The sequence below is a fragment of the Propithecus coquereli genome, unplaced genomic scaffold, assembly GCF_000956105.1.
Source record: "Propithecus coquereli isolate 6110/MARCELLA unplaced genomic scaffold, Pcoq_1.0 Scaffold164, whole genome shotgun sequence".
NCBI classification, from domain to species: Eukaryota; Metazoa; Chordata; class Mammalia; order Primates; family Indriidae; genus Propithecus; species Propithecus coquereli.
This window is the reverse complement of record NW_012140969.1, coordinates 1,664,058-1,679,059: the sequence shown is the minus strand read 5'-3', so window position 1 is coordinate 1,679,059 and position 15,002 is coordinate 1,664,058. Positions and strand designations below refer to the sequence as shown.

Sequence of the window (15,002 nt, the reverse complement as noted above, 5' to 3'; positions counted from 1 at the left end):
CCTGTGTTAGAACCATCTGTTTTCTTCTGTCCTCTCCATCAGATTGTCAGCTTTGGGTGGCAGGAACCAATGAGGCATCACCAGGGCTTACCACAGAGCATTAGCTGCTGTGTTACATACATATACATGTTGCATATAACATGCATATACATGTTGCATACATATATGTAGCACTAACGTTGATTCTTAATCATATCTTCATTAATAATTTATGTATGCTTATTTCTTAATGTAAATTTGTTAATATTAATATGTTGTACTTTGACAACTAAAGCAAGTAAAAAAATATGTTGAAGAAACCATTGATATGTTTATTAACAAGGTTATTTATTAAGGGGCCTGCAGTGGTGGTGCTTGTCTATAGTCCCAGCTACTCGGGAAACTGAGGCAGGAGGATCGCTTGAGCCCAGGTGTCTGAGGCTGAGCCCAGGTGTCTGAGGCTGCAGTGAGCTATGATCGTGCCACCGCACTGCAACCTGGGCAACAGAGTGAGACCTTGTTTCAAAAAGAAAAAAAATGTTTAAATATTATTTATTATTATTATTGCAACGAGAAGTGTGGGAACTTGTGACTGTTTATTTTTCCTAAGTTTTTGGAATTGGTAACGCAAGCCAAAAATTTCACCGTGAAAACGTGGCCTCTTCTCATTTAGTTTTCCTTCCCCCCAGCTGCTCCCCCTAAGAGTAACCGCTGTGACTAGTGTCTCGTGCCTTCTCCCGGAGACGGTCTGGGTGTGCACAGGCAAATGTATGTGTATTTATACAGCTCTTATAAATACACCCAGAAATGCAATGCACATCTGCCTACATTGTGCTGTTTTCAACTTGTTACGTTGAAGACGGTTTCACATCAGTGCGCACGAGACTACTCCATTTCTATTTTTTAAGAGGCAGAAATGGATCAAGTTTAATTTTCTCTTTCTTCTTTTTGCCTTTCAGATACTCTTTAACGAAGGACAGCATCATATACATCCGGGAGACCGTGCCTAACCCCTCCTTGCTTTGCATTGGTCGCACTGTCTGGTTATCATGAGCTTTAATATTTTTTTAATTTAATTTATTGTTGGAATAGCACATACATGCATATGTTACAGAAGTCAAAAAGCACAAAAGCATTCACTGAGGGAAACAGCAGCTTCCTGTCATCCTCAGAGTTCCCTTCCCCCATCCCTAAGTACCTCTCCTAGGAAATTGATCAGTTTCTGCTTCTTGGAATATTCCGGGTTTTCTGTGTACATACAGTAGGCCGTCAGCTCCACAGGGACAGGGAATTTGGTCTGTCTTGTTCTCTGGTATATCTCCAGGCTTTAGAACAGTGCCTGGCACATCGTAAGTGTTTAATGCATTTGGTAAACAAACATACATACATTATGGTACCTTCTTAACTGAAAAGGCCACCTCTCCCACCTGAACATAAGTTCCATGAGGACAAGGAATTTTTTTTCTTTTTTTCCTGTTTTGTTCACTGCTGTTTCCAGTAGGTGCACCATAAACGTTTGTTTAAGGAATGAGGGGCTCTCTTATCCTGTTGTCAGCGCTGGTTACACACACACACACACACACACACACACACACAGGTACACAAACAGCTGTCAATGAACACAACCTGGGCCTTGCCGATCCACCCCAGCGAGGGCGGGACAGCGATCTACACAGGCAGGCTAAACAGCTGGGTGTCCCCAGTCTCCTAGGGTAGAGAGGGCAGCGTCAGATTTCTGGAGTCCTATGAAGGTAGAGACCAATGCTGCTTTTAAAGCAGCGCGTGGCACACAGTAGGAACTGATTTATGTTGGATGGACGCACAGTAGGCGCTTAAACCTATTTAGTGGGTTGACACATAGTAGGTATGTGGCTCCTTGTTGAATAAATAAGGGAGATCCCGTGTCGTCCTGCAATTCCAGAGTCCCAGGGATGGACGCGAGGATATTTGGAATTGAAGGTAGTGTTTCAGGTTGAGGCCACCTGGCCAGGAGCGCCATGACGTCTCGGGGCTGAGTGACGCCACGCGCCAGCCGGTTCTCACGGGTGGGGGCTGGGAGGGGCAGAGCGAGAGGTGGTGGGGAGGACAAAGGGGCCCTGCGCGCCGCCCCTGCCGTCCCCCGCGCGGGCCCGGCCGGCCCGCTGTTCACATCTGGAATTCATTGCAGCAGCCGCCGCCGGAAAGGGGAGGAGAGGAGGGCGGGGCGAGCGGGGGGCCGAGGCGGTGGCTCTCCCCGCCCCTCGCTCCGTCCCTGGTCCCCAACCCGGGACGCAGCCGAGCCCGGCGGGCAACCCCAGCCCCAGCCGCGGCCACCCCGGGGACGCAGACGCCAAGGCCCCTCCGGCCAGGGCAGGGACCCCGGCCGGCTTAGCCAGGTGAGCGCGCGCGGCCGGGGGAGGCAGAAAGGGCGGTCCTTGGTCCCCGAGGTCGCCGGATCGGAGCTGGGGGGCCCGGTCAGGGGGCTGGAGCTCGCCGGGCGCGCACGCGCCGCCTGTGTTCCTGCTGCACGGAGAGGGTGGTCACCGTGGCTCCAGGCGGCCCCCACTGACTCGGCCGTGAACCCCCAGACTGCGCTCCCCGCCTTCCCCAACGGCAGGAAGTTGGCGCCGAGGACAAGGCGGAATCCGAGCGCTTTCGGCTGGAGACTTTGGAAGACAGGACGGTGTGCCCGGGGACCAGGGTTTTGGGGAGTGTGTTTGGCAGAGGGGTACAGCACCCCTCCTGGCTGACCCCGCTGAGCGAGGGCGAAAAGTGTCGCCGGCCCCGGAGCTTCCAAACCAAGGGGCGGGGCCCCGGGGGAAGGCAGTAGCCCACCGCCTGCGCGGCTGGCTTTCTGCCTCGGTTTCCCCAAATTGTTCGCCTCCTCCAGTCCCCCTGCGGGGGCGTGGTTTTGTTTGGGAAGGAAAATGAGAGCGACTGCGTGGCTCTGGCGCCTCCTTTTTCAACTCCGGCCCAGGGATGGGGCGTGGGTGAAGGCGCCCGTGGCACAGACCCTCGCGTGGTCCCCGGGCCTCGCAGAGCGTCGGGAACTCGCCCCCTGCTGTGGCACAGATTGAGTCACCCGGGGATTTCCACCCCCTCCCCCGTCTCTGCCCTCGTCAGACGCTCCGGTCGCCACGCGCTGAGCCCACGGTCCCCTGCGTGGCGCGACGCCGGGACAGCATTCCCGGTGCGACCAGTGCTGGGATCTCCCCCCTTCCCCAGTCCTCCGAGAATCTCGCACTGGGGCTCCTGGCCGCCAGCGCCACTTGGAGATGTGGGGGTCCCCGCGCGTGTGGCGATCGCGGGACAGAGGAGGCGCGGCCCTTGCGCGAGCGAGTGTGGATACCGCACATTCCTCGGCCAGATAAGGAGACCGAGAGTGCGGGCCGGCGCGGGGGCGGGTCCTGCTGCCGTCTCCACGGAGACGCGCTGGGCTTCGCTTGGTGGTGGGGGGGAGGGCCGCCAGCGGACCAGAGGTGTCTCCACCCTCCTTTGCTGTTGCTTGGGTCTGGGCTGCACTTGGGAGCCTCGGCCCTCGGGAGCCCACTGGGGTCTCGTTTGTCCGTTCGTTCATTCATTCATTCATTCATTTGCGCAGTCCACATGTTGGCTGAGCGTTCTTTGTGCCAGGCATCCTTGCAGGGGCTGAGAATGAACTCGGTCCGCAGCCTCCCGCACTCGCAGTCTACTGTGATAACTTCCCATAGTGGCAAGTGCTGTGAAGATAATAAAAGGAGATGCTGTGACAGAAGGGGCTTGGGGAAGGTTGCCACTGCAGACGGGTGGTCCCAGGAGGCCCCTCTGAGGAAGTGACCTTTAAATGGAAACCTGAAAGATGGGGAGACAGTCATTTAAGGATTTGGGGGAACGGCGTGCCAAGGGTGGGAATGGCCCATAAGAGGCTAGTGCGGTTGGAGGGGCTGGCCCCATGGAGAGTGGGAGGAGGCTGCCGAGCCAGGGGCCCTGCCACTGCGGCCATAGGTAGCCATGGAAGAATATCGAGTCCCAGAGTGACATATTATAAGTTAAAAAGCTCCCCCTAGCAGCTTGGTGGAGAATAGGAATAGCAGTGTAAGGTGGGGCGGGTGTCCTGTTGGGAGGAGGACCAAAGGTGGGTAGGGGGCTGCCCTATGGCAAGGGGCATGGGATTGTTGGGTGACCAGGGGGAACTGTGACCACAAGATCTGCCTCTCTGCAACTGAGACGAGGTGGAGAGGAGCCTGGAAGCCACTGAGCCCTCCTCCAGCCTTCCCCTCTCCTAATCTCCAGCCAAACAGTCGTCCCGGTCTGTCTCTCTTCCCTTCCCTTTGTGCCCTGTCACTTGTCCTTATAGTTCCATTTCAGGCCTGGACATTCTATCTCCCGTTCTGAGCCCAGTGGCATCTTCCTGACTCTCTGAGAGGCAGTCAGGACTGCTTTGGTGAAGGTGACTAGGAGACAGGCTCTGTGTCCTCCCCTAAACCTGGGAGGCTGAGACAGGGGAGAGGAAGCAGACCAGGCCTCCATCCGTCTAGGGGGTGACCCTTCTGCCGGCTCCAACCTGCCCTGCTTCCTCTTTCTGGGAAGCCAAAACCGCCTAAGCTCCTGCCCTGACAAAGTCCTAGTGGGGAAGATGAGACTCGGATATAGCGTGGGCCTCAGTTTCCCTTTCTTTAGGAGAGCTGCTTCTATCTCTCTTTCTTGCAGTTGGAGAAAGTGGACTGCAGCGCCCCCAGTCTTTTCCCCAGGGAGTAAGACTGACTTTTTAGTTAGTCCCGCGGTGGTAAAGGGCTGAACACTAATTCTCCAGGAAGCCGCAGTAAATCTTTCTCCTCGTGAGCAGTGGAGGGGGCGGCCATGAGACACACCCTGGGCTTCTTGCCCACCAGCGAGTGTGCTTCCCAGGCCTGCGAAGGGAACTCGATTCTCAATTATGAACCCCAGGAGGGGCCCAGCAGGCCCAGGGCAGCCTGGGGGCGTCTGGTCAGGGTGACGCAGCGGTCAGGCCACGGTTCAGACTCCCCCCAGGGACATCCACACAGCATTAACTCTGTCCTTGGAAAGTGCCGAGGTCCAGTCGCCAGTTCGGTAAAGGCTAGCCGCAGAGCGCCCCTAACTGGGCCAATCAGAAGCCGAGGATGGAACGTCAGGCCAATAGACAAATCGCTCCGTGCCCTCGGATTGAAAATGAGCCAATCAGGGCGCGGGCTGTTTCCGGTCCGACGGCCGGTCTGGTGAGGCCAGTTGGCCCGGGCCAAGTCAGCCGGGGACTGGCTGCAGCGGCCAGAGGGCATCAGGCCGCCCGGGGCTCCGTCCAGCAAGGGAACAAGGGGCCTCTGTGTGGCGATCTGGGCGGGGCAGCCGTCCCTCAGAGAAACGCACAAGCCCTTGTCTGTTCCCAAACTAGGACGGATGTCCCTCCGCCTTGGGGGAGCAGCTGCTTCGAAGTCCGGCTGGGGGCCCAGAACGCCCCTCTGAGGGGGCAGCCAGGGACTGAGATGGCTGGGCGACCCTGGAAGCCCCCCATCACTACTAAGCTCACTAGGAACCGGCCTAACCAGACTTTTCTGGAATGGTGCACGCACTCCTTGCCAAGTGCGTTTCTAGAGACCTGGGGCGGACTCTCTCTGCCCCCGCCCCCCTCCATTTAGCTAAGGGCTGGAGCTTCCTCCCTGCTCCCCTCTTGAAAGGCAGATACTGCACTGGCTCTTCTGAGACCCCCCTCTACCCTGCCGCCAAGCTGGGGGAAGGCCAGGGCGTCTGCCTCTCATCCTCTCTGTCTCTCATCCTCTCTTCCCACCCCCTTCCCCCACGGCTCAGTTTTCCTTGAGAGGGGGGTGACTCAGGCTTTCATGGAAACAAATGCCTCCCCCCTAGTGGGGCTTCACGCCCCCTCACCGCTCACATGATTTCAGCCCAGCCGCCCCAGCCTCCCAGCCAGGACCTCCCAGATGGGTCTCCCCATCACAACTCCCCCCACCCAGCCTTCCCCACACCGGATGTGACTAGGGAGAGGGGACTCCACCCTGTTTGTTCCAGGGGCCTCACATCTGGATTTCATCCTGGCCGGGGAGGGGTTGCCAGCGCCCTGCCCACCCCCCTGGGACTCTGTGTCCCAGGGCAGAGCTAGATGGTGCTGATGGGAACAAGCTGTCCCCTGGTTGGCTTAGCCAGGATCCCCTCCCCTCCCAAAAGATTGTGTAGGGGGGCCACCAAATCCAAAGCCCTGTGTGTGTGGCGGGAAGAGGGGAGCTAATAACATTAGCTAACATTTGTTGAGTGCTTATTATATGCTGAGTGTGCCTCTTACATCATTTAAAAGGATTTTCCTAGCACCCATATGCAGTAGGCTTTCTTCTCCCCATTGCACAGATGGGGACATTGAGGCTAAGAGGCTGAGAGAGTGTTGGGTGACTCATCCAGCATGTCAGAGTTGGAATGGGAGCCAACTCTGATTGCCTCCAAGGCCTATGTCCTTGAAGATGGTGTGACCTCCGGGATGTTTAAACCTCAGGGCCGCCCTGGTGTCTCCCCAAGACCTTATCTTGGGAGCACCCAAGGCCCCAGGGCTTAGACTCAGCCTGAAATCTGGGGCCGTGGGTGGTAATGAGCAGGGGATGGTGCTATCAGTGGTGAGAATCTCCCTGACCCAGGTCAGCAGACGGCATGAAGCCCAAGCCTCCAGTGTGTTTGAAAAAAGAGACAAACCCTCCAGGCCCTACCCAAGGCTTGCTCCCTGGGTAGATGGGCAGGGTTTCTGGAAGTCCACATTATATGCTTCATGCCATTTGGGGGAGCTTCTGTCCCTTTGAAAGAGAGTGTAGCTACTTGGAAGGCCGAGGCAGAAGATTGCTTGAGGCCAGAAGTTCAAGACCAGCCTGGGCAACACAGCAAGACCTCATCTCTACAAAATACAGAACAATTAGCTGGGCATGGTGGCGTCTGCCTGTAGTCCCAGCTACTTGGGAGGCTGAGGTGGGAGGATCACTTGAACCCAGAAATTTGAGATTGTGGTGAGCTATGATCACGCCACTGCACTTCAGCCTGGGCAACAGAGTGAGACCTTGTCTCTAAAAAAATAAAATTGAAAAATTAGCCAGGCGTGGTGGTGGTGCGCACCTGTAGTCCCAGCTGCTCGAGAGGCTGAGGTGGGAGGATTGCTTAAGCCCAGAAGTTGGAGGCTGCAGTGAGCTATGATCGCACCACTGCACTCCAGCCTGGGTGATAGAGCGAGACCCCATCTCTAAAGAAATAAAATAAAAAGAGAGCGTCACCTAGGGGTTATAGAGGCTGCGGAGCCAGTCTCCTGGCTCTGCCACCTGCTAGCTTTGAGACTGTGGCAAAGTGAATTGACCTACCTGGGTTTCGCATCTGGAAATGCAAAACCCAGAGATGATGATTCTGACTTCACGTGGCCATTCAGTGAGGAGTGACAGAGCTGGAATTCGAACCTCAGCCGTCCGAGGTCAGAGCTCTCTGACCTGTTGTCTGTCTGTCTGTCTCTCTTTGCAGTTCTGACAGTCCCATGGCCCCGGCCGGCCACTGAGCTCCAACATGGGCAGCTTTTACTCGGAATACCTGAACTCCAGCAAGGTCCTGGAACACTACACATACACCAAGGAGACGCTGGAAACACAAGAGACACGCTCCCGGAAGGTGGCCTCAGCCTTCATCATCATCCTCTGCTGCGCCATCGTGGTGGAAAACTTGCTAGTACTCATAGCCGTGGCACGCAACAGCAAGTTCCACTCGGCCATGTACCTGTTCCTGGGCAACCTGGCCGCCTCCGATCTCCTGGCCGGTGTGGCCTTTGTGGCCAACACCTTGCTGTCCGGCCCCGTCACGCTGGGGCTGACACCCGTGCAGTGGTTCGCCCGCGAGGGCTCCGCCTTCATCACGCTCTCTGCCTCTGTCTTCAGCCTCCTGGCCATTGCCATCGAGAGGCACGTGGCCATTGCCAAGGTCAAGCTTTACGGCAGTGACAAGAGCTGCCGCATGCTGCTGCTCATTGGGGCCTCGTGGGTCATCTCGCTGGTTCTCGGCGGGCTGCCCATCCTTGGCTGGAACTGCCTGGGCCACCTCGAGGCCTGTTCCACCGTCCTGCCTCTCTACGCCAAGCACTACGTGCTGTGCGTGGTGACCATCTTCTCGGTCATCCTGTTGGCCATCGTGGCTCTGTACGTCCGAATCTACTGCGTGGTCCGCTCCAGCCACACCAGCACGGCCAGCTCGCAGACGCTGACCCTGCTCAAGACGGTCACCATCGTGCTTGGTGTGTTCATCGTGTGCTGGCTGCCAGCTTTCAGCATCCTCCTCTTGGACTACGCCTGTCCCGTCCGCTCCTGCCCCATCCTTTACAAAGCCCACTACTTCTTCGCCTTCGCCACGCTCAACTCGCTGCTCAACCCCATCATCTACACGTGGTGCAGCCGGGACCTGCGGCGGGAGGTGCTGCGGCCGCTGCGATGCTGGCAGCGGGCGGCGGCGGGGGTGCAAGGGCGGCGGGGTGGGACCCCGGGCCACCACCTCCTGCCGCTGCGCAGTTCCAGCTCGCTGGAGAGGGGCACGCACATGCCCACGTCCCCCACGCTCCAGGAGGGCAACACGGAGTTATGAGGCGGGGGCCCATAGGTGGGTTGACAACCATTCCACAGCAGGGGGCTGCGTGGAGAGGCTCCGGGTGACCTCAGACAAGGGGCTGCCACGCCAAATGCCCAGCCCCCCCCACAGACCTGGGTGATACTGCAAACATTTCACACCCTGCGTGGCCAGCTGGGGCACTGCCTAGTCTGGTTGCAGTGCTGCAGTGGGGTCCTGGGGTCAGCGTGCTGCCAAGTGTGACCCCTTTAGAACTGGATCACGGGGAGGCCAGGGGGACGCCCATAAAGGGCAAGGTGATAGCAGGCAGGCACTCAAGGGGAACTCAGGGCAGGACCACTTTACCACCCGGTTCAAAGGATTTCAACATTTTCCTGTCCGACCCCCAGCCCTGCACCAAACTCCCCTCTCTGAATCTACCCCTCCTGTGCCACCGTCTCTGGACAACCTCAGGCCACTTCTTTGGAACCACTGTCGGGAAGAGCTAGAGGCCCCTCCCGGGCCTGAATCCACAGCTTCCCTAAATTTCAGCAGCTGCCACTTGGGCGACTTCTTCCCTTTCCTCTGAGTCCACGAGATCCCCGGAAACCTCGGGGTGGAGGTGGGGAGGGGAGGGGGCTGAACCCATTCCCGGATCTCAGACTTCATTGGTCAGTTGCACTATTTGGGGCATAGATGAATAATAACCAAAGGCAGGAAATACCAGTTTGGGGGGGCTGCTTCTCCTGGTGTGGGGCAGGGTGGGACTTGAGAAAATTCTGGGGGAAATGTTTGCACAGGATCCCTCCCCCAACTTCCAAATGCAATGACCCCCAAGCCAGCCCCACCTCCACACCTGCAGCCCCAGCCAAGGTCCCAGGTCTCCTAAGGCAGGGCAGCCCTGAGTCCTCTGTGCCTTCTTTCAAGTTATATTGAATGGGGGGTGGTGGGGGTGGCCAAGGACATTTCCGGGGATGCTGTCCCCTAATCTGCCCCAGAAGGACTTTACGAAATCCTGTGGATAGACGGAAGGGATTTTGCGGTACATATATTTATGTGTGTCTGCGTGTGTCTGTGTGTGTGCACATACGTGACGTCTGTGACCCCCTCTCCCGATCACGTTTCCCCCCGAATGGATGCTGTTCTGTCTCCTCTTGTCCGTGTTGAAGCTGCCAAAGGGAGGTTCTGGCGCTGCCCAGACCCTAATTGCTGACTCATCTGCCCCCTCGAGAGCTGGGGTGCAGCTCACATTGGGGACGGAAACCTCACGCCTGAAAGCAATTTCTTGTGAATGCAAAGGCTGGGGGAGGGGGTCTTTGGGGGGCAAGGAGCCAGTCAGGGGCTTGTCTCCCCGTCATACAGCTCCCCAGACACCTTCCTCATATCCGAGACCCAGATGTAGGCCAATAAACAGTTCAATTTTTCTTTCTAGTGGCGGTGTGTCTTTTCAGGCTTAAGGGAGGAATTCCTGCCATTAGCGTCCCATGGCTGGGCTGGATGGGGCAGGGGTGGTGGCTGCTGTCTGGGCATGTCGTCCTTTGCCAGGCTTCCCATCCCATGCCCCCTACCCTTAGCCTGGCTCCAGCTGGGATGCCAGGATCTCAGTGGCTTCTGAGAAAACAGGGATCAAGAGAGAGTTTCCCCCTGGGCAGCTGTCTAGCCCCTCCCAGGCATTAATTAGGTCTGGGGCCTCCCTGCTTTCCTTCAAAGAGGCAGCCTGACAGGTGGTAGGGGGCTCCTTCTCCATCCCAGTGACATATGCCTCCCAGGGAGCTGGGGAAGTGGTTTTGGGGGATACAACAGACCCAGATACCCCTTTGGGGCTCAGTATTTCCCCAGAGTAATGTCTGACCTTCCTTAAGCACTTTCCAGGCAGGAAGACTTGACTCCTTAGGAGGTGGGAGTTGTGATAAACTCTTATGGAGGTGTGGGTTCAGAGAAGTTAAGTGATTTGCTCAGGATCACACAGCACTAGTGGACTCAGTGCCTGTCTAGATTTGAACCCAGACAGGCTGACTCCAGATCACTCCAGCTCCACCACTGGGCTAGAGAGAGGCCCCTTAGCCCCCTCTTTGCCATAGAAGGACAGCCTCAAGCCTCACGCAGAACCAGATGGCATGTGGCTGGGGGATGGGTCCCTTGCTGGGCTCCCAGGTAACAGCCTCCTCCTTTGCCTGGCGCCAGAGAGCCCAGCGACTCTTTGGAAGACAGGTTTGGAGCTTCGATTGAGGGAAGGGTCCCAGGCCCCCAAGCTGGAGCTTGAACACTAGGACATCAGGAGGGGAGGAGGCAGACAGGAGCTGACAGCCCGCAAACCCCATTGGAATTCCCCTTTTCTAACAGTTGAGAAATAGCCTCTGGAAACCTGAGCCCTAGACAGGGATGGGAGGGGGGAAGAGGAGGGGAGGGGAGAGGAGGAGATGGTGGAGAGGCACATGCCAGGCCAAAGTCAATAGATTTCCCCCAAATAGCCACGTGCTTCCTCCATTTCCTCTTTCTCGGGCCTCTGCTCAAGTGCCACCTCCTCATAGAGGCCCTCCCTAACCACCTACTTGCCCCCAAACTGCTTCCCACCTGGAAGTACGTTGGACATCAATTTATCTGCCTCCCCCGCCGTTAAAATACGAACACCTTGAAGATAGGACTGCACCTGTCTTATTCACCAATGCATCTCTAGCGTCTTAAAGAGTACTTGGCATGTTCCCACCTTGGGGCCTTTGCATCTGCTGTTCCCTCTGCCTGGAATGCTTACACACAGTAGGTGCTCAATTAAGTGTTTTTTGAAAAATGAAGCAAGGACCAGGCACAGTGGCTCATGACTGTAATCCTAGTACTCTGGGAGGCTGAGACGGGAGGATGGCTTAAGCCCAGGAGTTTGAGGTTGCAGTGAGCTATGATGATGCCACTGCACTTTAACTGGGGTGACAGAGTGAGATTGTCTCAAAAAAAAAAAGGAAGCAACAGCAAATAACGGTTATTTCAGTGAGTGTTAAGTGCTAGGAAGAAAGTGAAACAGAAGCAATAGTTTTGAGGTATTGGTGATATTTTCAATGGTGAGGCCAAAGTAAATCTCTGGAACAGGTCACACCCCACATTCGTTGAGTAGGCCTTTGGAAATATAACTAATGTTTTTGCGTTTGTGTGTGTATTTTTTTTTTAGAGATAGGGTCTCGCTCTATTGCCCAGGCTGGAGTGTGGTGGCAAGATCATAGCTCACTGTAACCTTCAACTCCTGGGCTCAAGCGATCCTCCTGCCTCAGCCTCCTGAACAGCTGGGACTACAGGCACACGCCACCAAGCCCAGCACTAATTTTTCTTTATTTTTTTGTAGAGATGGGGGTCTTGCTGTGTTGCCCAGGCTGGTCTCCAACTCCTGGCATCAAGTGATCCTCCCGCTTTGGCCTCCCAAAATACTGGGATGACAGGTGTGAGCCACTGTGCTTGGCTAATTATAATAGTAAACTCTGCCTAAAGTGTGCTGGGCACTGTTAAAGTAACTTACACACACTTACGAACTCATGGAATCTTCACAACAACCCTATAGAGTAGGTACTATTATTGAATGAATCTTTGACAAATAAGGAAATGGAGGCAGAGAGAGGTCCAGTAAGCCACCCAAGGTCAAGTGGCTTGTGAAGGAAGGGGCCAAGATTTAAGCCAGGCAGTCCTTGGAGACTGCAGTCACATCTGATCTTCCTCGACGTCCCAGTCTGAAGATCCAGTTCGCTGATATGTCTCCAGTCTTGGAGCCCAGCATGGAACAGACCCACGTGCAGGAAATACAAGTTAACTTTCACCTTCTTTTTCCCTAGGGAGGCTGTTGGCTATTAGGGAACATCAGAATGTCCTGGAAGAACCTGTTAAAATGTAGATTCTCAAGCTCTGTAGTCAGAAATGCTTACTACGAAGATCTGGAAATGACCCCAGAAATGTGTGTTTCTCACCAAGCACCCCCCAGGAATTAAAAAATGCATGGTCCTTGGACTGTGTTCTGAGAAACATTCTAGACTCCATAAGCCAGAACAGCATTGTCCATTAGCACTTGAAATGTGGTGATATGAGGCAGAAACTGAATTTTAAATTTTATTTAAGTTTAATTAACTTCCATTTAAATAGCCACATGTGCGCATTGGCTGCAGTATAGGACAGCACAATTCCAGATTCTATATCCTGGTTTCCGCAGCCTCTGAGCAACTGAACTCTTTTGGCATTATGCTACCATCGCAACAAAAAACATTTCTTTTTTTTTTGAGATGGAGTTTTGCTATGTTGCTCAGGCTGGAGTGCAGTGGCTATTCTCAGGTGTGATCATAGCTCCCTGCAGCCTCAAACTCCTGGGCTCAAGCCATCCTACTGCCTCAACCTCCCCCGTAGCTGGGACTACAGGCGCACACCACCACACCCAGCTACAAAAATTCTTTTTTTTTTTTTTTGAGACAGAGTCTCACTGTGTTGCCCGGGCTAGAGTGCCGTGGCGTCATCCTAGCTCACAGCAACCTCAAACTCCTGGGCTCAAGCGATCCTCCTGCCTCAGTCTCCCGAGTAGCTGGGACTACAGGCATGTGCCACCATGCCCGGCTAATTTTTTCTATATATGTATTTTTAGTTGTCCAGATAATTTCTTTCTGTTTTTAGTAGAGACGGGGTCTCGCTCTTGCTCAGGCTGGTCTCGAACTCCTGACCTTGAGCAATCCACCCGCCTCGGCCTCCCAGAGTGCTAGGATTACAGGCGTGAGCCACCGCGCCCGGCCTGACCTTGACATTTTTGAGAAATATAGGTCAGTTATTACTTGGGTTTGTCTGATGTTTTCTCATGATTAGATTCAAGTGGTGCATTTGGGGCAGGAAGACCCCAGCCTGTTGTCATTTAGTCCCATCACTGGCCATGTTAATTTTGATCACTTGGCCAAGGTGGTGTCTGCCACGTGTCTCCACTTTAAAGTTACTACTGTCACTCGCGCCAGCCGGCCCACATTCCACGTCTTCCCACTGTTGCGCCCCTCCACGGAGAGCAATGGAAGAGGAAATTGCCACGCTGGTCATTGACGATGGCTCCAGCATGTGCGCAGCTGGCTTTGCTGGGGGCGATGCCCCCTTAAGTCGTGTTTCTCTCCATCGTCAGGCGCCCACGCCACCAGGGCGTGATGGTGGACATGGGCCAGACAGACTCGTATGTGGGTGACGAGGCCCAGAGCAAGTGCTGCATCCTGGCTCTGAAGTACCCCATCGAGCACGGCATTGTCACCAACTGGGACGACATGGAGAAGATTTGGCACCACACTTTCTACAACGAGCTGCAAGTGGCCCCCAAGGAGCACCCGGTGCTGCTCACGGAGGCCCCTCTGAACCCCAAGGCCAACAAAGAGAAGATGACCCAGATCATGTTTGAGACCTTCAATGCTCCGGCCATGTGTGTGGCCATCCAGGCCGTGCTGTCCCTGTATACCTCTGGTTGCACCACTGCCATTGTCATGGACTCTGGAGACGGAGTCGTCCACACGGTGTCCATCTAAGAGGGTTATGCTCTCCCCAGCGCCACCCTGCCTCTGCAGGCCCTGACGGACTGGCTCATGAAGATCCTCAAGGAGCGTGGCGACAGCTTCACCACGACAGCCGAGCGGGACATTGTGTGTGACATCAAGGAGAAGCTGTGCTATGTCGCCCTGGACTTCGAGCAGGAGATGACCACTGCTGCGTCCTTTTCCTCCTTGGAGAAGAGCTACGAGCTGCCCGACAGCCAGGGAATCACCATTGGCAACGAGCGGTTCCAGTGTCTAGAGGTGCTCTTCCAGCCCTCCTTCCTGGGTACGGAGCCCTTCGGCATCCGTGAGGCGACCTTCAGCTCCATCATGAAGTGTGATGTGGACATCCGCGAGGACCTGTATGCCAACATGGCGCTGTCTGGTGGCACCACCATGTCCCCGGGCCTCGCGACAGGCTGCAGAAGGAGATCACCACCCTGGCGCCCAGCACCATGAAGGTCAAGATCACCATTGCTCCCCCTGAGCACAAGTACTCTGTGTGGATCAGCGGCTCCGTCCTTCCAGCTGTCCGCCTTCCAGATGTGGATCAGCAAGCAGGAGTGCGACGAGTCCGGGTCCTCCATCGACCACCGCAAATGCTTCTAAACGGACTGCGAGCAGATGTATCTCGTAACAGCGCTGGATTGTAGAACTTGTTGCTGATTTTGACCTTTTATTCAAGTTTACCGTTCCCTTGATCGTTTAATACCCTGCACATGTCTTTGATTTGAACCCTTAAGACCTGTGGCTCAGTCACCTGGTGGCTGAGGTGAAAAAACGTGCTTGGAAGAGAAAGCTGTGACCTGAGCGGTCGCAGATGAATCTGTGTGGCCATCAGCCTTGGTCTGTGCAGGGTATTAGTGCGTCAGAGCTGACCATTCCTGGAGAGGACTGACCTCTGATCTTTTGTTTTGCCCAAAATTCCTTCCTAAGGGGGCCTGATGAGTCACGCTCAAAAATGGT

General features: G+C 55.3%; 1 protein-coding gene and 1 pseudogene across 1 annotated transcript; both read left to right on the top strand.

Moving 5' to 3' along the window:
* The first annotated feature begins 2,285 nt into the window (after positions 1-2,285).
* On the top strand, positions 2,286-9,933 carry S1PR2 (sphingosine-1-phosphate receptor 2). Its single transcript, XM_012641325.1, has 2 exons — positions 2,286-2,354; positions 7,453-9,933. The coding sequence occupies exon 2, from the start codon at positions 7,495-7,497 to the stop codon at positions 8,554-8,556; it is 1,062 nt and encodes a 353-aa protein (XP_012496779.1). The 5' UTR covers positions 2,286-2,354; positions 7,453-7,494; the 3' UTR covers positions 8,557-9,933.
* A 3,598-nt stretch (positions 9,934-13,531) lies between these two features.
* Positions 13,532-14,645, top strand: LOC105807833 (annotated as a pseudogene).
* Positions 14,646-15,002: the final 357 nt, after the last annotated feature.

What these genes read in the sequence shown, in the direction of transcription:
- S1PR2 (XM_012641325.1), top strand. Translation starts at nt 7,495, where the DNA reads ATGGGCAGCTTTTACTCGGAATACCTGAACTCCAGCAAGGTCCTGGAA.